This window comes from Elephas maximus, chromosome 4, assembly GCF_024166365.1.
Source record: "Elephas maximus indicus isolate mEleMax1 chromosome 4, mEleMax1 primary haplotype, whole genome shotgun sequence".
NCBI lineage: Eukaryota > Metazoa > Chordata > Mammalia > Proboscidea > Elephantidae > Elephas > Elephas maximus.
This window is the reverse complement of record NC_064822.1, coordinates 28,299,736-28,321,149: the sequence shown is the minus strand read 5'-3', so window position 1 is coordinate 28,321,149 and position 21,414 is coordinate 28,299,736. Positions and strand designations below refer to the sequence as shown.

General features: G+C 36.0%; 1 protein-coding gene across 1 annotated transcript in view; it reads left to right on the top strand.

The window, feature by feature from the left end:
- The window catches only part of YME1L1 (YME1 like 1 ATPase), a 49,060-nt gene that overhangs the window by 5,319 nt on the left and 22,327 nt on the right, over positions 1-21,414 (top strand). The window contains exons 2-9 of the mRNA XM_049881778.1: positions 2,445-2,576; positions 5,519-5,681; positions 7,343-7,441; positions 8,798-8,907; positions 11,204-11,354; positions 11,698-11,781; positions 13,826-13,908; positions 18,620-18,710. Of these exons, the coding sequence (XP_049737735.1) occupies positions 2,445-2,576; positions 5,519-5,681; positions 7,343-7,441; positions 8,798-8,907; positions 11,204-11,354; positions 11,698-11,781; positions 13,826-13,908; positions 18,620-18,710 (913 nt within the window). The remainder of the gene's footprint in view (positions 1-2,444; positions 2,577-5,518; positions 5,682-7,342; positions 7,442-8,797; positions 8,908-11,203; positions 11,355-11,697; positions 11,782-13,825; positions 13,909-18,619; positions 18,711-21,414) is intronic.

Sequence of the window (21,414 nt, the reverse complement as noted above, 5' to 3'; positions counted from 1 at the left end):
TAGAAATCTGAAATCAAGATGTTGGCAGGGATCTGCTCACTGAAGACTCTAGGGAAAGCTTTTAATCCTTGCCTGTTTTAGGTTATGGTCGTCCTGGGCATTCCTCGGCTTGTACATGCATCGCCCCAATCTCGGTCCCTGTCTCATCACATGGCATTCTTCCCTGTGTGTCTCTCTGGCTCTGTGTCTTCTCTCTTTTTATAAGGACACCAGTCATAGGGGGGAATAGGACCCACCCTATTCCAGTCCTTATGTATTTCCAAATAAGGTCCCATTCATAGTGGGGGAGAGGGTTAGAACATCAACATATTTTTGGGGGGATACAGATCAACCTGTAACGTATGGGAGGCACATTTGGAGTTCCTGATTGCTTTATTTGGTTGAATACTCTAAATTGTTAAATTTGGGAAGAAACAGATGATGAACTTTTTCACTGGGAAGAGATCAAAGCATCTTTTAGCAATTTAAATCCTTTTTTGAATGAGAGCTGTAATTAATTAAAATAAATGAAACTTTTTCAAAAAATAGAAAATACATATTTTAAAATAATTTTTGATTCCTGTAGTTTCAGAAGAGCTTCTTATTTCATTCTAATTCTAAAAATAATACATGTTCTTTCCTAAAAATGCTGAAAATAAAGAAAAATATAAACAAACTAAAGGTCACTCAGGGATAATCCTTTTTCTCTATACAAACAGTGCATATGTGTATGCATATTTAAGTATATATATTCTTTAACTGCCTGCTTTTCATTTTACAACGTACTCTGAGTTTATTTCTGTATCGGTAACTGTGGGATGAGAAATCTAACCATGTGGAATCTAGAGTTAGATGCTCTGGGTAAGAATCCTTCTATACTTGGTGATGTGACCCTTTGGCATGCCGCTGAACTAAACCCTCACCATCTTCATCTGTTAAATAGGGAGTATAATAATAACTTATATGGTTGTTATGAGGATTAAATGTGGTGATATAAGTAAAGTACATAATACCAAACTGGCGTATGGTAAGAACCCATTTAATTTATTCATTTATTTGGAACATATTTATTTAGAACCCACCATATGCCAGGCGGAGCCCTGGTGGCACAGTGGTTAAGAGCTTAGCTGCTAACTAAGAGGTTGGCAGTTCAAGTCCACCGACAGATCCTTGGAAATCCTGTGGGACAGTTCTACTCTGTCCTGTAGGGTCACTGTGAGTCAGAATCGACTCGTCGGCAATGGATTTTTTTTTTTTTTTTTAATTACTAGGCTGACATACAGTATTGAATAAAATAGAGAAAAAAATCCCTTGCTTTATGGAGATTCGAAAAACAGATAACAAGCACATACTGATAAGTAAATATATAAAATGTGAGGTGGTGAAATGTGTCAAGAAAAAAAAATAGAGCAGAGAATGGAATAAGAAATGTTTTTTAGGAAAGGATTGTTGAAAGTCATTAGAAGATGACTTTTGAGTAACAAACTGAAGGAAGAGCAAGCTATGTTGCTAACTGGACTAGAGGGGATAATAGCAAATGCTGTAATAGGCCTTGCAGTGAGAGTCTGACAGTGTGTTCTGGGAACAGCAAGGAAGCCCAGTGGAACTGGAGGAGAGAGGATGAAGGGAAGCATACCCATTGCCATCGAGTTGATTCTGACTCATAGTGACCCTACAGGACAGAGTAGAACTGTCCCACAGGGTTTCCAAGGAGCGACTGGTGGATCGCTGACCTTTTGGTTAGCAGACGAATGCTTAACCACTATACCACCAGGAAAATCTTACATGGCTTTATGTGTCACAGTTGTTAGGACTTTGATTTGTACTCTAGGTGAAAAGGAAAGCCGTTGGAGGGTTTGGATCAGAGAAGTGACAGGGCTTGACTTCGGCGTTAACACAGTCACTTTTATTCAATGCTGAGAATACTGCAGCCGGACAAGAGCAGATGTTAGGAGACTATTGCCAAAATGCAGGCTAGATACATGGATGGTGACTTAGAACAGGATGGTGACAGTGGAGAAACTGGGAAGTAGTAAAATTCTGGATATTTTCTTACTATTTTTTTTTTTTATAAATATTTAGAGTATTTCGTTTTTGTGGTGGTATCATAATTTATTTAGCCACTTTCCTAATTTCCACCTTTTCACTATTATAAAAATGCTTTGATGGAAATCATTGTACATATGTAAGCATTTGTCAGATTGTTTTCTTAGAATAAATTTCTAGAAGTTAGATTGCTGGGACAATAAAATATGTAATTTTAATACTTTTCATTTGTATAGCCTTAATATTATCCAGAGAGTACCAGTTTTTTTTTGTACCAGCAGTAAATCAGAGAGCTTATTAGTTTTGATATATAGCATATATTTAACTTTTAAATCCCAAATCCTGACTAGAAAAATAAGATTGTTTCTCTTTTTGTTTTAAGAACACACTATTTAGTTTCAACCTTTATCTTTTTCTAGGTTACAGTTCCTCTGAGTCATCTCATCAATGCCTTCCATTCTCCAAAAACCATATCTATTTCTGTCAGTGCATCAGCTGCTCAAAACCAGCATCGAGATGTAGCGACTGAGCATGAGCCTCCCAGCAGTGAGGTAAGAGTTTTTACCCTGGTTGCATGAGAAGGCTTATTTAGTTTTTAATCGTGTTTCATTATAATATCTTTCTATAGGCATTTGTAACAAGGTAATTTCTACTTTTTGCTTAATGTCCTTAGCAACTAAAGATATGTAATCCCCACTTCATTGTGCATATAGAACAATTACTTTGTTTTATTTTTTAATCATTTAATTTTTTAAAAAACTGTATGACATAGTTGGTATTCACCTCCTAGATTACTACTTGTGTGATACCAGCAAGGTATTTTTTTGTGTTCCTCCAACAGTAGCAGTGAACTCAGAAGATAGAATAATAAGTATTATCTACTGCCTCAGAGGAACTTTCAATGTAGTTAAGCGATTACGATACAGGTACCTGATTGTGAACTGTACTTTGAGTATTCATAGAATTATAAAATCAGTGTTAATTAGGATTTAGGGAATTCCAAAGCTAGGAACCTTTGTGTTTAAAAGGTTTATAAAAAGGTAGTTGGTTGTATCTCAGAATACATTTTTCATAGAAAATAATCTGTAGTTAAGTTTTTCAAAAGGCTGTTTAACTCATAAATAGCTATGTTCTTAATCTTCATATCAGGAGGCTAGGGCAAAGGACAATACAGGAGGAGTTGAAAAGGAGTTCACTTTTTTTCGGGGGGGTGTTAATCTTAGGCTCAAATTTTAGTTGGATGAAAGATTTGTCTTTGTCTTCTTTACACCTTCCTTTTATACTGTTTGCCCTGTCCCTATTGCCTCTTTCTGTGGGCAATCTATTCTTTCTTCTTTCCTGACACACTTCTTCCAAATTATAATCCAAGTGAGCCTTCCTACTGCAGACACTACATGTACCAAAATTGCTACCTGTGGGAAAATTATGCTCATTTTAGAAATTCTGGTAAATATTAATGTAGATGGAAGAAATAAAAATGCCTGCAATCCCATTCAATGCCGTTAACATTTTGGTATTTGTATTTCAGGTCTTTTTTTCTTTTATGCTCTCTGTACATACTGATTTAGATCACACTTTTTTCAATAAATAGTCTATTACGAACAACTTGTTATGCCATACATTTTCTATGTTTTTAGTAACTTTTAGTAATTTCAGAGTATTCCATTTACTCTCTCCTCTAGAGTAGCCAGGAAAGCTGTTTATGTGACTGCGTCTTGCCAAAGAAACTCTACTGCAGGACTACCCACTGCAGAGTGGTGCCTGGGGAAGCTGGTGGCTGCTTCTGGCCACTTCGCTGCAGGAGCCAGGCTTTAGAGAAACTGCACTAAAGGCAGGAGCCAGATGCTGGAGAAACCCTAGACACTGTAGGCAAGAGCCTTCTGAGTGAGCACAACCAAAACCCCTTCTCCTACAGTGTCTCTCCAGTGCTCTCTACAGACAAAGTTTAGTGTTGTTCTAGCTGACAAAGGGAAAATATTTACAGGGTTTAGATACATTTTCAGGGAGCTGACAAAAATGGTGAAGAGGAACTGAGAGGCAATATAGTGATAACTGATAGCCATCCAGAACCCTTCTCCCTCTCAGTCCCTGTACACTGTTTCTTCAGATATCTGTGGCCTGTGATTTGTTACTTCTATCCTTCTTGACCAAGGCTTAGTTCAGGCTCTTACCGTCCATCACTTGTCCATCAGCCTTCTCTCTCACTCATTCGATCTTCTCTATCCTCTAGTATCTTCCTATGATACATTCAGGTATCTTTTGCTGAGTACCACCATATCATATGTTAGGATATGTAGATGAGTAAAACACAGTCTATGCCTTTGGTCCTTACTATCACCCTGTGAAATAGGCAGGGCATATTTCATAGACATTTTATTAATAAGGAAATGAATTCTAAGAATATGAGTGACTTGTCGCATAGCTAATAAGTAACAGACCCTCAGATTTAACTCCATACTTACATAATTCATGGATCTTTCTTTATATCATTTATAAGAAGTTGATACTTTTCTCGTTCTCTTTATTTCTGCTGTATGTACTTGAAGCTTTAGCCATTTGGGGCTTGAGTAACATGTAATTGGTCTTTAGTATCTCCCTGTCAACTCATGTGGATAAGAAAATAGCTCCCATGTTTGTAGTTACTTTAGAACTGTTTAAATGTAACTACATTTCCTTGCCTGGTTTTCACACATTTTTTACTTTGTTCAATTTCTATCCTTGTTAGAAGTTAGATATGGGTAATTTTAGAACCTCTTCATTCAAGGAAGAACTCAACAGAGAGGCTGGAGGAGTGAGATGTCCTGCAGTAACAGAGCGTACCCTTTCTTTATCAAGTGGGCTTTCGTTTGTATATCAGGAGCAAGGGGAAGCTTTAAACATCTGTGGACTAGTGAGGATTATCACTTGATTGGAATTTTCCCAACTCAGGAGCCTTGCCTTTGACCTCATATCATTTCCACAGTGTTAGGAAAAGCCCCCTCACATACCCTTTAACTCAGCAAGTACTCTCATACTGTACCATTATAAATGTTTTCACTGACAATTGGTAGACTAGCTGTAGATCAGAGTTCCTTACATAAAAAGAAGGAAAAAAAATGAGGCATTTCTCTTGATTTTATGAATGATAATGCTTAACCACTGACCTTTCTGTTAGCAGCTGAGTGCTTAACCACTGCAGTCACCAGGGCTCCTCAATGCTTACTTAGATTCAGTGGTTTTTGTTTGCATGGAAAAAAGTGACTTTTTTCTCCTCGTGCATCATCTCTTTATTTTAAGGATGTCATTGGCAATACATTTTTTACTTTTGTCGTGTGACTGACTTCAGTAAAACTGGAACCATAAAAATATTTGCATGAATTAATTTTTTTAAAAAAAGAAAGGAAATCAGTGCATTTGTTAGATTTTTTAAACTTGTATTATTTCATTTGATAATGACTTCTCTTTAAATATGATAATAATACTAATGATTACATGTTGACTTCATATGTTACAGCCTGTACTTAACTTACGGGACCTTGGATTATCTGAATTAAAAATTGGACAGCTTGATCAACTCGTGGACAATCTACTTCCTGGATTTTTTAAAGGCAAAAAAATTCCTTCCCATTGGCATACATCTCACGTCTCTGCAGAGTCCTTCTTTGAAAATAAGTATGGTACGTTAATGCATTTTTTGGGTTCCAATTAAAACAAACTATTTTAGTGCTAAAAAAAAATTTTTTTTTTTTTTTTTATAGTAATAGTTGTAGTACATTTATTAGCATTTGCTATGGGCCAGATTCTTTACTGAAGTGGGTTTTTTTGTTTTATTCTTGTTATTTTTTGTTTTGAGATAATCTAGATTTACAGAAAAGTTGTAAAGATAATACAGAGAGTTCTCAATATACCCTTTGCCTAATGTTGCCTGATGTTCACCTTATATTGCCATGGTTCATTTGTCAAAACTAAGAAGTTAGCGTTGGTACAATACGTTTAACTAAAGACTTTATTTGAATTTCACCAAATGAAGTTTTTCCACTAGTGTCCTTTTTTTGTTCCAGGATCCAATCCAATCTAGCACACCACACTGCATTTAGATGAGTGTTTTTTTTTTGTTCTGTTTTAATTTAGGTGACATTTATTGGATTCCAGGTAATATAGTAATCACCAAGAGTTCATTGATGAAGAGACAGTCACGGACCCTTCTTTTATGGAATGTCTACAAATTTATTGAGTCTTAGAACAATCTAGTATTATAATAACATAGCGACCGTATATACAACAGAACAAAACACTGCCTGCTCCTATGCCATCCTTAAAATTATTGCTATGTTTGAGCCCATTGTTATAGCCGCTCTGTCAGTCCATCTCATCAAGGGTCTTCCTCTCTTTCTGTGACCCTCTACCTTACCAAACATGATACCTTTCTCCAGTGGGGTTGTACTACAGTCTGTTGAAAGGGGTGTCAATTTCATGAGTTTCTTTTTGGCTGGTACTAAAAACAAGGAATGTTAGAGATTATCGAAATGTGTTTTATAGAAATGTAAGAACATTAAGAAACAAAGTCAATACAAGTTATAAAAGCCTAGGAACAAAAGAGCAGGTTTGATCAGTTTTCTGACAGAGGTTTGAATCAGAGCTGTATTTTGTGGAAGCTTAGTTCATTTACTAACTCTTCACTCTTTATTTGCCTTCATTTCACATAAGGGCTGTAGGATAGTAAAGGAGTCCCTGGGTGGTGCAAACATTTAGGCACTTGACTGCTGTTTCTTTCTATTGTTAATATTCTAGGATCAGTGATGTAAAGTGGAATGGGGCCTATCACTCAAGAATAGGAGTTAGGAAGGATCACCGAAGTATTTGTGGTTTACAGCTGTAGAAAGAACTTTTTTCATACCAAATGACTCTTTTGGAAACTTTAAGAGAGAAGGATAACAGTAGCTCTGGTTTGCAGTGCTCTATCACATTTTACACTGGAGTTTTTGGAATTGTTTCTATCTCTCTATGTTCTTAACTGAAAGTAACTTTAAACATATGTATCTTTTACCTCTATTGATTTGGGTTTAGTTTCTTTGATAGTTATATTTGTATACCAGATAAAATACATAGTCTAACGGACAAGTGACATAGTAAACTGAAGAACTGTGAGAGTTCATGATTGGATACTAAATAGCAACACTTTAGATAGTGTTATAGAAGGAGAGTCATGTCATGGGCAAATACTAGGTGAAACTCATTAAATTTTGATTTTTGTAATATTTGATAAAATTGTGATCTTTCCTATATAATTATTTTTTGTTTGGCAATTAGTTTTTTTTTTTTTTCAATTTCCTTCCAGGTTACTTTGACATATTCAGTACTTTACGTTCATCTTGCTTGTACAGACGGCATCCAAGAACTCTTCAAAGCATTTGTTCAGATCTTCAGTACTGGCCAGGTATGAAGCAACAACTGTATGTCTTATTTTGAAAAAAATAATAGATTTATTATGTTATTCTGATTTGTCTTCCTTAATAAGATTAATTATTTGCAATATATATAACTAAAGGTTACTGTCCACAACATCCATAGTCTTATACAAATAAATAAAAATAGGAAAAAATAAGCAAAACACATGAATGGTCAGCTCACTAAAGAAATAAAAGTAGTTCAGTAAAAGTACAAAAAAAGTTTTCAAAAATTTCCCTCACTCATAATCAGGGAAGTGCGATTGAAAATAACTTTTTTTTTTTTGCACATCAGATTTTTGCCTTTCAAATTTAAAAGATTTATATTATTCATTGTTGGCAAGGACATCCATTTATTGGTGGTAGCATAAATTGATAAAAGCCTTTGTGCAGGGCAATTTCTTAGCGTCTAACAAAATTTGCACCTTATAGTTTCACTTTTAGGAATTTAATCTACATGTGCTCTCAAGGATGTTTGTACAATGATGTTTATTGCTGTATTCTAGCAATGAAATACAGGAAACATCTAAGGCCCATTTTAAGGAAATTGTCAAATAAATTATAGAAATCTCATAAACTGGGAAACTATAAACACCCATTAAACTAAATGCAGTATTTGTGCTGCTTTGAAATTGACTGCAATATATTGTTAAGTGAAATAAGGTAATTGCAGAAAATTATGTACAGTTTCCAGAGTAGTTTTTGTATAAAACGTGTGTTTGCAAGCATAGAAGATAGTCATGAAATTGTTAACCGTGGTTACTTTTGGCAAGTGGGATTGGAGTTTGGGGAATTAGGAAAAGTTGAGTATTAACTTAATACTCTTTTACCTTTTTTTTTAGATTTTGTAATTATCGAGAAAAATGTAAAATTAATTGTATAGATTCAACTGATTTTAGTGACTTGGCTTTTTTGGGAAACTGTCAGAATTTTCAGAGTCCTGCTGGCACAGTGGTGAAGAGTTCAGCTGCTCCTTGAAAACCCTATAGGGCAGTTCTACTCTGTCTTATAGGGTCGCTATGAGTTGGAATTGACTCGTTGGCAGTGGGTTTGGTGATGATTTTATCAGAGTTGCTACCTCTTTTTCCCCCCCAAATTATGTTGTAAAATCCTCTTCTATATTTTCTTTTTCCCCCTTTAATCATGAATAAATTGGATGTTTGAGATTCTTTTTATAAAAAGGATGGAAGAAAACTGTAAAGCGTGTTTAAGAGTCAGGTAAAAGAACTGTCAAAAAATAAGTTTATAAAGTAGGTTATACGTGTATGGTGTCAGAGCTTTGAATCTTAGGTACTTTTTTCCTTGTAAAATGTATAATGAAAAGTAAATGATACTGTTTTATTCAGTTCTTATACAGTCTCGGGGTTTTAAAACTTTGAAATCACGAACACGACGTCTACAGTCCACCTCTGAAAGATTAGCGGATGCACAGCATATAGCACCATCATTTGTGAAGGTAATTAGATCTTTGCGGGGAGAGGGGTGTCCAGAAAGCAGTAATTTTCAAATTATTAAAACGAGGACCTTTAATACTTGCTTTGTGTTGTTGGCTTTCCACCTATGATAAGGTATTAATAACCTGTGTAATCATTATAGCTACAGCTCATCTGGGTGTAGGACTTTCCTGTCTCACAAAAATCCCTCAGATTTTTCCCCACCAAGCTGCACCTTCTTATGTGTTCTCTATATTAATGAGTGGCATCTACCCGTTCACCCAAGCCCAAAATCTGGTGATCAACATAGATTTGTCCATTGTCTTAGTTATCTAGTGCTACTATAACAAATACCACAAGTACATGGCTTTAACAAACAAATTTGTTCTGTCACAGTCTAGGAGGCTAGAAGTCCAAATTCAGGGTGCCAGCTTTTCAGTGCAGGGACCCTGGGTCCAAAGGACAGGCCCCACTCCCAGCGCTTCTTTCTTGGTGGGATGAGGTCCCTATCTGCTTGCTTCTTTCTTTCTCCTTTTATCTCTTGTAAGATAAAAGGTGATGCAGACCACACCCCAGGGACTTTCCCCTTACATTGGATCAGGGATCCCCTTACCTGCATAAGGGTGTTGTATCCCACCCTAATCCTCTTTAACATAACCTGATTTTGTCTCATTAACCACAGGCAGAGATTAGGATTTACAACACATAGGGAAATTACATCAGATCACAAATGATGGACAACCACACAATACTGGGACTCACAGGCTAGCGAAGTTGACACATGTTTTGGGGGGACACTATTTAATCCATGATAGCCATCTTCCCTCACTCCCACATCCATTGATCACTAAAGTTCTGTTGATCTAATATCCTAAATATTTCTTAAATCTTTTTTTCTCTTCATCTGCAGTTCCACTGCCATAAATAAGCTGTAGCCATTTTTTGCCTCATTTACTCTAATAAGCACTCTTTTAGTCTCTTTGCCTCTAGGTTTGCTGCCTCCAGTCTAGCCACCAACTAGCCTTTCTAAAATGGTGATCTACTTGCATTACTCTGCTTTATTGAAAAACTTCTGACATGGGATATAGGGCATTTCATCAATTGATCTCTGCCTACCATTTTTCTGTCCTCCTCTTTCAATATGCCGTCCACTCTCTACCCTGACTTTTCCTCTTGGCATTTTGAATTTCTGTCATATAAAATTGCTTGCAGTTCTTGAGCACCAGAGGTTGTTGTTTCATTCCTGTGTCAGATTTTCACGTTTGTTCCCTGTGGCTTACATGTCTTATTCTCTGCAAGGCCTTTCCTTGACTTTCATAGGAAGCATTTCTTTTTTTCTTTTTAAATTTTCAAATATATGAGGGCTTTTCTCGTTATCTTTCTTTAAATTTATGTCAAGCTTAAGTGTGTCATGGTCAAGGAACAAACTCTGGTTTCAGTCCCCTGAAGTCTGTGAAAACTTGTAAGTGGTCCCTTCAGTGGTCGGGTTGTTTTGGAAATGTTCCCTCTGTGCTTGCAGAGAATGTGGATTCTGTACCTGTTGAGTGCAGTGTCCTTGGTCAGGGTCACTAACCGGCTTCCAAGCTTCTGTATCCCTCCAGATAATTTTGTCTGCTCGTTTTTAGCAGTTTTAGCAATAAGAGGTATGTTAAACTTTATGTTTGTGCATTTGTCTCTATCTGTGTAGTTCTGTCAGTTTCTACTTTATATATTTTGGGGCTATATTACCCAATGCCATCGAGTTGATTTCGACTCATAACAACCATATTGGACAGAGTAGGACTGCCCAGAAGCATTTCTTTTACCACCATACCTCACACTTAATTCTAGCATAATATCTATGTAATTTAAAACACTTGTTTAAATTTTTCTGCCTATGAAAACTTTCAAACCAGTGATCTGTTTGTCTTTATATCTTCAGAACTTGCATAGGGCTGAGCATATGAAAGGCTCTCAGTAAACGTTTATTTAATAAATTGATGAGGCATTAACTTCAGCAGAGATAGAGGTTGTGAGCATCACGCCACTGGGATCTCAAGTCAGCAGCTGCCCTGTTAACTGTTCCAGTGCAGTGTTCTTGCAGAGAGTGTTGTCACTGTCTTTGTGTTAGCTGGTTGATGTAGGCATGAGTCTAGTGTTAGTTTCCTGCTCAATGACTCAGTGTTTCTTTGTTTGAGTCTTAAATCTAATTTTTCCCTCTGACAGTAAAAATTAAAGATTCTGGAATTTTAGTGAATTTTTTAGGGTGTTCCCAATATTGCTGAAGAGTTTTACTATCTATATAACCAACGAATACTAATACATTGTTTCTGTACTTAGGGGTTTCTTTTGCGGGACAGAGGATCAGATGTTGAAAGTTTGGACAAACTCATGAAAACCAAAAATATACCTGAAGCTCACCAAGATGCATTTAAAACTGGTTTTGCAGAGGGTTTTCTGAAAGCTCAAGCGCTGACACAAAAAACCAATGGTAGGTTAATTTGATACTATAGTCTGTCTTTGCATTGATTGTCCGCCACTGTATTCGCAACTTAAGCGGTGTGGAAGAGAAAATGTCTGCCGGCACATTCACTTTCTCAAGAGAGAGATCAGAGTCAGGGACAGAAGTATGAGTGTGCGTCTAACCCCAGTAGCTTTGTGAGCTTTTTGACAGTAGGATGCTGAAAGAAAATCATGGCAGTTGTGCAAAAGAATACCAAGTTCCAAAGTTCCATGTAAAGAAACATGATTACCACAACAACCTAATATTTGCATTTCATTGAGCTATCATGTTTCATTGTCATTTGATTTAAGGCTTTTGCTTCCCCCTCCAGATTCCCTAAGGCGAACTCGGCTGTTTCTCCTTGTTCTACTGTTGCTTGGCATTTATGGACTCTTAAAAAACCCATTTTTATCTGGTAAAGTCTCTTTATTTATTGGATTTGTTATTTTTTTATATATTTTTTAAATACTCATTTCCTTTTCATGGTTAGTCTACCTACAAATTAGAGGGAAAAATCAGTTCTAGGATGTAGACTTTTCATTCCTAAGTCAAGATTTCTCAGTTTGGGTTACTTTGAGATTTGTTTTTGCAATGAGGTAGAAAAGTTTCAATCTGTTATGATTCATACAGTCTCCAGTATCAGAGGACTTACTGTATTTACATCGCTTGCTGGATTCCAAAAACAGTTCTTTTGGACAGTGTAAAAATTGTAACTTCCCATTGAAAATAAAAATGAAAAATTCTTCCTTATTTTTAGGGCTTTTGAGAAAAATTATTATTTTTTTGCTATTCCAGGGATTGTATTAGAATAAAAGACGTTAGTTCAACTTTAATATATTAATCTCCCAGATTTTTAGATTGCTGTCCAGTTATAAAATTTAAAAATTCTATAGAATTTTACAATAGCATTACAAAGTGAAAGTCTTCTATTTCAAAGAAAAATTAATATATTGAATTTTTTTCTTAATTAGTATTTAACTCCCAATTAGTATTTTTCAGTTCACCCATCTAAAACAAAGTGATAATGCCAGGTTGAAATGGTTTCAGGTAATTTTTTAACTACCATTTGGTTTTCACCCTATGTTTCATACTCGCTTTATGATTGGCTACTATGAGAGAAAAAAAAAAATGTACAATGGAGAATGTTAATTGACCTGGATCAGGAATTCATCCCAGAATTTGCATGTAGCCCCAGATATTTTTTATGTTTTTTGAGGCATTAAACCTGGAATGACTTTTTAACATCCAGAAATGGCTTTTTATTTCTAGATTCACCTTCTCCTGCCTATTTTTTTTTTTTTTTTTCCAAAGAAGAACCATTTTAGGGACAATAGGAGTGATATCAGCAGGGAAGGAAGGCACGGAATGAGCTCTGATTATTTTTGTATGTTTTTTAATTCGTGTGTACTATCAGGGAAAGCATTATTAAACTATGAAAGGCATTGCCTTTGTGTAATTATTATATTCTATTAGGTCTAGATGGTTCTCACACAAATTTATTTGCATCGTTTATTAAGACTATATAGATCCTTAAAAGTAACTTGATAGACTAAAACCATTAGTGTCCATTCTAGAACTAATGTTTTAAATTTGTTGTCCCAACTTACATATTTTTAATGTTTTAAATGTTTGTTTTGCTTCTCAGTTTCAATCCATCATAAAGATAATATTTTTGGCCTCTTCTAAGGAAATTAGAAATTGCTCTCATTACTCTTTTGTAGTTGCTGTAGTTTGGAAGTTTTTACTTGAGGAGAGATTTAGGAAAGCTTTGTAATAGTTCCCCAAAGTCGATCTCATATGTTTAATTGTACTGAACTTTTTATGACCCTTCTTATACTTAATGAGGTCATTATTGATATATCATCTGACAGCAACTAATACTAGTTGTCAGAGGAAGAAGGCTACGTGAAAAGTAAAATAATACGTTAAGCCTCACCTTTTTTTTTTTCTTTTAACATCTGTGCCAATTTTTTGTGCCGTGTTTAAGGCAGTGCACTTTAAAGTGTAGATCCATGACCACTTGTACCAGAATAACTAAGGATACTTGTTAAAAATGCAAGCTTTCCTGGATTCTGTCTCAGACCTGCAAACTAGAAGTTCTGGGTCGTGACCTGGGAACCTGCATTTTAACATGTTTTCCAAGTGATTCTTATGTACACTGAAGTTTGAGAACCACTGTTTAAGATTTCTATCAATTAGATGTCATAAGGAGAAAAGGCGAATAATTTTTGGTTTTTATTGGAAAAGTACAAAGGTATTGTTTTAATGAAAATTGTTTAGTCCTTAAACATACTTGAGAGACCCAGAAAATGTAGCTTCTAGTTCTCTGACTTACTTTTTGTGACCTTAGTTTGCTCAGACATTTAAGTTTTCTGGACTTTGCTTTCTTGCACCAATAAAATAAGTTGTTTATAGTATTGTGAATCTGTCAATATGAAGTATTCTCGTCTTCCCTTTAGTCCGCTTCCGGACAACAACAGGGCTTGATTCTGCAGTAGATCCTGTCCAAATGAAAAACGTCACCTTTGAACATGTTAAAGGAGTAAGTTTGAAAGTTTTCCTTGCCACTTTTTAAACAGTTATCTAATTGTTATTCTGCGTAAGGTTAACATTTGATTGTAAAGGTTATTCTAGAACAGGTAAAATTGCATCCAGAAGTCTTAGGAACTTTAATTTTTGGGTAAATGACAGTAGCATGATAGGCCTTGGTATTGATTTGTGAAGTAACAACTGAATGTAGTGGAATGAATGTGAACTTTAGAGACAGACTAAGGTTTTAAATTTAGTTTTGCCACTTACTGGCCTTGTGACCTTGAGCAAGATACTTTGGACTCTCACAGATAATGTATGTGCCTGGCACATAGTAGATAATAATGGTATTTCTCTCACCTATTCCTCTTATTTGTAACTCCAATATCCAAAACATATTAGATAATATATATTTCTTAAATAAATAGAATAAATGAATGCTAGTTTATAGACAAATAATTAACTAATTCATTTGTGTAACAAATATTTATTAGTGTCTGTTAAGTGTCAGGCCCTTTTTAGGTGCTGGGATAGAACAAAAAAAGAAAACTCTGCCTTCATGGAGCTTAAATTCTAGTGTTGGGAATTGAACAATAATATGCTAAATGAAATAATGAAGTATTTTAAGAGGTGATAAGTGTTATGGGGAAAAATTGAGCAGGGTAAAGGAGATTGGAAGTTCTGGAAGAGCAGTGGCAGTTTTAAATGAGGTGTTCAGGTTATTGTCTGACAATAGTCAAGGCAAGAGATGATGGTGGCATAGACCAATGTGGTAGCAGAAGAATCGGTGAGAAGTAGTTAGATTCTGAATATATATTTTAAAGGTAAGTTCAACAAGATTTCATGATGGATTAGGATGTGGGGTATAAGAGAAAGAAGAGTCAAGAATGACCACAAGATTTTTAGATTGAACACTTAGAATGATGGAGTTGTCATTTATTGAGATGAAAAAGACTATGGGTAGAACAGATTTTGAGGAGGAAGATTGTGAATTCTGTTTCAAGCATGTTATTATATTATAAGTGAGATATCCCAATGAAGTTCAAGTGTATTTGAAAACATGAGTGAGTGCAGAGGACCTTTCTTATTCTGTATGAGGTCAGCAATCAGCACCTACTCTAAACTGAAGCCAGTATTGAGGCTGTAGTCAGCTAGGGCATTCTTTGATTCTTTCTGCCTGCAATGTATATACTTAGTCACTGATTATATCACATTTCTTTTGGGATGAAGGGATTTCTGAATCCAAAGCTAAAAAAGGCCTGCTGATGACTGAACCTTATAGAAGGAATTGAGTTCATCACAATTAAGATAGGTCCTCGCAAAGTTTTCCATGCTAAAACAAATCAGTATTATAATTGCTACAAAATCTAAATTTTTATAGAGCAAAGTAATTCAGTTTACCGGCATTTACCAGAACAGTTTTGCCATTTTTACTACTAGGTAGTACCTGTGATCAATCCTAACAAGTCTTACAAGGGTATTGGTTCAGTGGTAAGAATTCCCACGTTCCTCATGGGAGACCAGTTCCATTCCTGGCTAATGTACATCACGCACAGTGGAGGTTGGTACGATGCTGGAACGGCATTTCATTTAGTTGCACATGGGGCTCCCATGAATCTAACACATCTTAAAGGACATGTTTAGGAATCTCATCCCTTGCTCAGGATTTCTGAATATATAGACATATTATATATAACCAAAAAAGCCCAAACCCACTGCTGTCGAGTCGATTCCAACTCATAGCGACCCTATAGGACAGAGTAGAACTGCCCCATAGAGTTGCCAGAGAGCACCTGGCGGATTCGAACTGCCGACCTGTTGGTTAGCAGCCATAGCACTTAACAACTACGCCACCAGGGTTTCCATGTGATATATAAGACAAAAAAACCAAACCCAGTGCCGTCAAGTCGATTCCGACTCATAGTGACCCCGTATAGCTGCCTTAAAAATAAGGTGTCTTGGTGGCACAGTGGTTAAGTGCTCAGCTGCTAACCAGAAGGTCAGTGGTTTGAACCTACCAGCGTGCTCCACTGGAGAAAGATGTGGCAGTCTGCTTCCCTAAAGAGCACAGCCTTGGAAACCCTACGGGGCAATTCTCCTCTGTCATACAGGGTCTCTATGAGTCAGAATCAGCTAGACAGCAGTGGGTTTTGGGGGCATTAACAATATTAATAAGGGCTTTTTATATTCGTTGCTTTCATCCCCTAACCCTGTTTTCCCTCACAGATCTTATATTAACTAAGAATTCTCTTGGCATATAAGTTAGGAAGAGAATATGTAGTTTATTTGAGTAGTAGATGATGTTTAACCTCTTTTTTTTTTTATTCCTACAATTCAGAGTTGGCATTACGTCCATTATAGTGAACAAACACATTGATCTTATTTTAATATATAGATTTCTTTGAAAACTTTTTAAAAAATGCTCTTTATTATAAATTAAAAAAATTGAATCTTAACATATTTACAGGAAAGTGCACAAATCATAAATGTATAATAGCTCAGTAAATTCACAAAGTGAGCACATCTGTGTTATCAGTACCCAGCTCAAGAAGTAGGACATAACCAGAACCTTCCTAAAAAAACAAACCTGTTGCTCACGAATTCCGACTCATAGCGACTCTAGTGCCTCTTTTTAGACACTGTCTCCCAACATGACAGGAATAATGATATCCTGTCTAATATCATGCATTAATTTTGCCTGTTACTGAATTTTATATAAATTTAATATGTGTGGTATGCCCTCTTTTGTGTCTGCCTTTTTTCACTCATCATTATATTTGTGAGAGCCATCCATACTGTTATGTAGGGTTGTGGTTCATTCATTCTCATTGCTGTATACCAAGCCCATTGCCTTCAAGTCAGTTCCAACTCATAGCGACCCTAAAGGACAGAGTAGAGCTACCCCATAGGGTTTCCAAGGTTGTAAATCTTTATGGAAGCAGACTGCCACATCTTTCTCCTGCAGAGCAGGTGGTGAGTTTGAATTGTCGGCCTTTTGTTTAATAGCCAAGCACTTAACCACAGTACTACCAGGGCTGCTTCGCTACTGTGTAGTATCCCAGTATATGAATACCACAATACTGTATTTTTATTCTTTCCACTTTAGGTGGACATTTGGGTTGTTTCTAGTTTTTGGCTTAAGTAGTGCTGCTGTTAATATTCTTTTACATGTCACTTGGTGACTATATGTATGTATTTTTCTCAGGTGTTAGGGTGGACAAATTGCATTTAACCATTAGCTTTATAAAATTTTCATAAATTAAAAATAATTTAATCAGAATAACTTTCAAAGACCATTAGAAGTCTAATGAAAACCGTGCTTACTCTTTAACGATTGTGATATTTTCTGGAAATATTTCTGGGAAATTTCCTATAAGATAATTGGACTTCAGTTTTAGATTTTCAGAGTGCTCTTTGGTCCAAAACCGTTTTATGTTTTAGCAGGCACTTTCTCAAGTCGTTTCTTTTTAACCCTGCCCGATAAACATGAGTTCTTTTCTCTCACTGAGAGCTACTTAAAGTTGTTGTCTAACATAAGGTTACAAATTGGTTGCCAGTGAGCTGAATTGGGTTAACAGATGTATTATTTGGCCAGTGTAGTTTAAAATATACATATAACACACACACATTCATTTTAAAATTTAAATTGGTAGCTAACATTTTTAAATTGGAAGATTTCTGGGTTCTCTTTCCCCCTTCCTTCTTAAAAAACAAATGCCTGGACCACTGGTCCTATAGTCCTACATAACAGCAGCCTGGTAGAGCCAAGTCATGGTTGTTGCCTTCTTTAATAGACATTTGCTCTCCAAGTCATTGTATTGTGACCACTGTTGTTATACATCTGGCCTTCCATGTTCATTTTTGTTATCTTTCAAACTCCATAGATGTTTGCATTTGTGACAATAGAAAAATTGCTTACCTTTTTTGATAGGCATCTTTTTGTGTGTGTGTGTGTGCTTTAAGTGAAAGTTTACAAATCAAATCAGATAGGCATCTTTCTTTATCTTATACCAGAGTTTTTTAAGTTGCCCTGTTGTTTCACCTGCCATCCATGTTGGTCAGTTTTGACTTTATTCTTGCTGGGGATTTCAAGTCTGAAAAATTTCATATTATGGGGATTAAATGGTTATTTTTCTGACTTCTAATCCCCTTTTTTTTTGCTACAACTTTTTACAAAATATCAGCACACTATGAGTTAATTTTAGACACTGTCTCATGATATTTGTTAGGAGCTGAATCATTTATTACCTCGTAGTAATCCCTTATGATGAAATAACCTTGTAATCACAAATTAGTGTTATAACTTAAGACACGGAGTTACCTATTGTGAACACGTAGTAAGTACACAAACCACATTTGCCTTGGAGGTCTCATAACCAAGTCAAAATAATTCTGGATTTGGAACTTGCTTGGTGAGTCTTTTTCGCTCATATCAAATGCTACTGACGTATTTAACTAGAGTTTTGAATAAAACACTCCTTGTTAACTGGAGGAAGCACTATGTCATGAGAAACTGTAAGCAGCTCAAAATGGTTTTTTGTTGGGATAGTAAAGAGACTGCATGATTTGAAGTAAGAGTCAGGAGAGAACTGTCTGTGTGAGTGTTTAAAACATATATACTTGGAAAGTCTAATTCAAAATCCACATTATATTTAGGAGCTTGATAGAAACTCTGATAACCTGATCTATTCTTTAAAATTATTTGGTAAATTGTATCAATTTAGGTGGAAGAAGCTAAACAAGAATTACAGGAAGTTGTTGAATTCTTGAAAAATCCACAAAAATTTACTGTGCTTGGAGGTAAACTTCCAAAAGGTAAGGAAGGTATCTTCCCTTTACCATGATTTCATCTAAAAAATAATACTGTAATATATTACTACTTTAACTTATATCAGATTTAACTGATTAAAATTTAGTTCTGTATTTGCTATTTTATAAAAAATATTCTGAACATACACTCTAACCTTTTTGTGTAATTTAAAATTTTATTTTTTATTTCAAACTTTAAGTTGGAAGAATAGTACAAAGAATCCCCCTCCTGAATACCATTAACCCAGACTCAACAGTTGTTACGATTTTTTGCCCCATTTGCTTTATCATTCACTTTATCTCTTTATATACATGTATTTTTTTTTAACCATTTGAGAGTAAGTTGTTGTAAACATTGTATGCCTCTACCCCGAAAAACTTCAATGTGTATTTCCTGAGAATAAGGACATTTTTTTTTTCTTTTGTTATTGTACTTTAGATGAAGGTTTACAGAACGAACTAGCTTCTCTTTAAACAATTAGTGCACATACCCTTTTGTGACATTGGTTACCAACCCCACAAGATGTCAACACTTTCCCTTCTTGACAAATAAGGACTTTTTTAAAATGTAAATTCCAGTTTGTAGAAATGGCTCGGCAGCAGTGTCTGACCCCTTCTAATTTCATAGGGGAAAGGAGAATCAAGACCAGTAGCCCAAGGCTTATTCCCAGGAGGCAGAGGTCAAACGTGTTCTTTCTCTGCCATCTTTACCAATTCTGACGCCAACTCTCTCTCCCACGGCACTCTCTAGTTCTCCGCTGGGTTTAATAAGTCATTGCAGTTGCCACACAGAACTCACAGACCGTAGGCCTCTGCCTGAAGGCACCCAGTTTTCTCTCTCTGTGGACCAGGAAGCCCACCGTACTGTCTCCTGCTGATGGATCACTCTTGCCACTGCTTTTCACTGTCTTCAGCGTTATAGCTCACTCCGTCTCTCTGGTCTTCTGCTTCCAGGAGCTTCTCAGTGCAGGGATGCCAGGTCCAAGGGACGTGCTGGCTCCTGTCTGAGTTTCTTTGGTGGTAGTGGGATTCTCTTCTTTCCTGCCTCTGGGGTGACTCACTTCAGGCCCAGCAGGATGGCAAGACAAACCATTCCCTTTGGTGGGCCACAATTACCATATCTACACAGTTCCACCGAGATTCGGTGAGAAAATCACTTTGGTGAGAGTTACAAGAGCAAAGCTAGAAAGGCCACACAAAAGTGATCCATGGCACTGCACAGAACAATTATTAAAATGAAATTTAATATCAATATAAAACTATTATCAAATTTACAGTTCATATGCAAATTTCATAGCCCTGGTGGTGCAGTGATTAAGAGCTACAGCTGCAAATCAGAAGGTTGGTAGTTCAGATCCACCAGCCTCTCCTTAGAAACCCTGTGGGGCAGTTCTACTCTGTCCTATAGGGTCGCTGTGAGTCGGAAACCGCCCCACGGCAACATGTTTGGTTTTTTGGTTTTATTCAAATTTCAGTGGTCCTGGCCTCCCTCTCCAGGATGTCACATTGCATTTAGTTTTTCCTTTAATTTAAACCAATTCCTGAGCTTTCTTTTGGGGCGGGAGGGAAGGAGAGTTGTGGTTCATTGTCTTATCCATTTTGAAGAATACAGGCTAATTATTTCTAGAGTGTTACCCAAATTTAGGTTTGGTGTTTCTTCAGTTACTCAACATGATTTTTGAAAGCTTTATGATATCCTTACAATTTAAGATTATAGTATAATTTACCTAGCCAGACCTCTTAATAGTTAACATTTATATTGTCTGTAATGTTTCCTTATCAAAAATAGCACAATGATGATTATCTTAATAACTCAAGACTTTGCCCACATGCTTAAATTATTTCATTAGAATAAATTTCTAGAAATGGACTTGCTGAGCTAAAGGGGGAGGGCTCATTTTTATGTTATGTTGCCAAGTATCTTTAATAAGAGTTCGACAGTGATTGGCAATGTTTGTTTGCCTAAACCTATACAAGTTTAGGGTACATTTATAAATCAGCAATAAAATATTGTATAGAGTTAGGGTTAAAAATAAAAGAAATACGTGCTTCCCGTTTCTCATCACAAGGGATATTTTATAAATTTGTGGAAAAATCCTGAGAAATCAAGATACAATGTACAAAGATTGATAGAATGATGATTTAAATCAGTTAGGCCTCACTAAAATAGTATTAGGATAGTCTTAAGGCTACTTTTGAGCTCTCCATTAAGATTTTTTATGTTAAAATGCATTATTAATATAGTTTTGATCCCTTTTTAATATAGTCTGTACATTTACAAAAAGATTATATGTAAATAAGAAATTCTGTATTTCAGATTTCCTAAATTTTATTATTATGAACAATTTGAAACATGTAAAAGCTTGAAAGAATAATGTAATTAACGGCCATATACTACCCACTTAAATTCAACATTTTGTCATATTTGCTTTCACTATATGTGTATGTTGAATCTCTGGGTGGTGCAAACGGTTCACACGCTTTACTGCTAACTGAAAGATTGGAAGTTCGAGTCTCCCCAAAGATGCCTCAGAAGAAAGGCCTGGCTTTCTACTTCCAAAATATCAGCCATTAAAAACCCTGGGAAGCACAGTTCTGCCCTGACACACATGGGGTTGCCATGAGTTGGAATTGACTCAACGGCAACTGGTTTTGGGGTGTGTGTGTGTGTGACATCAACTTGCTTTACACCTAAATAATGTATGTATCT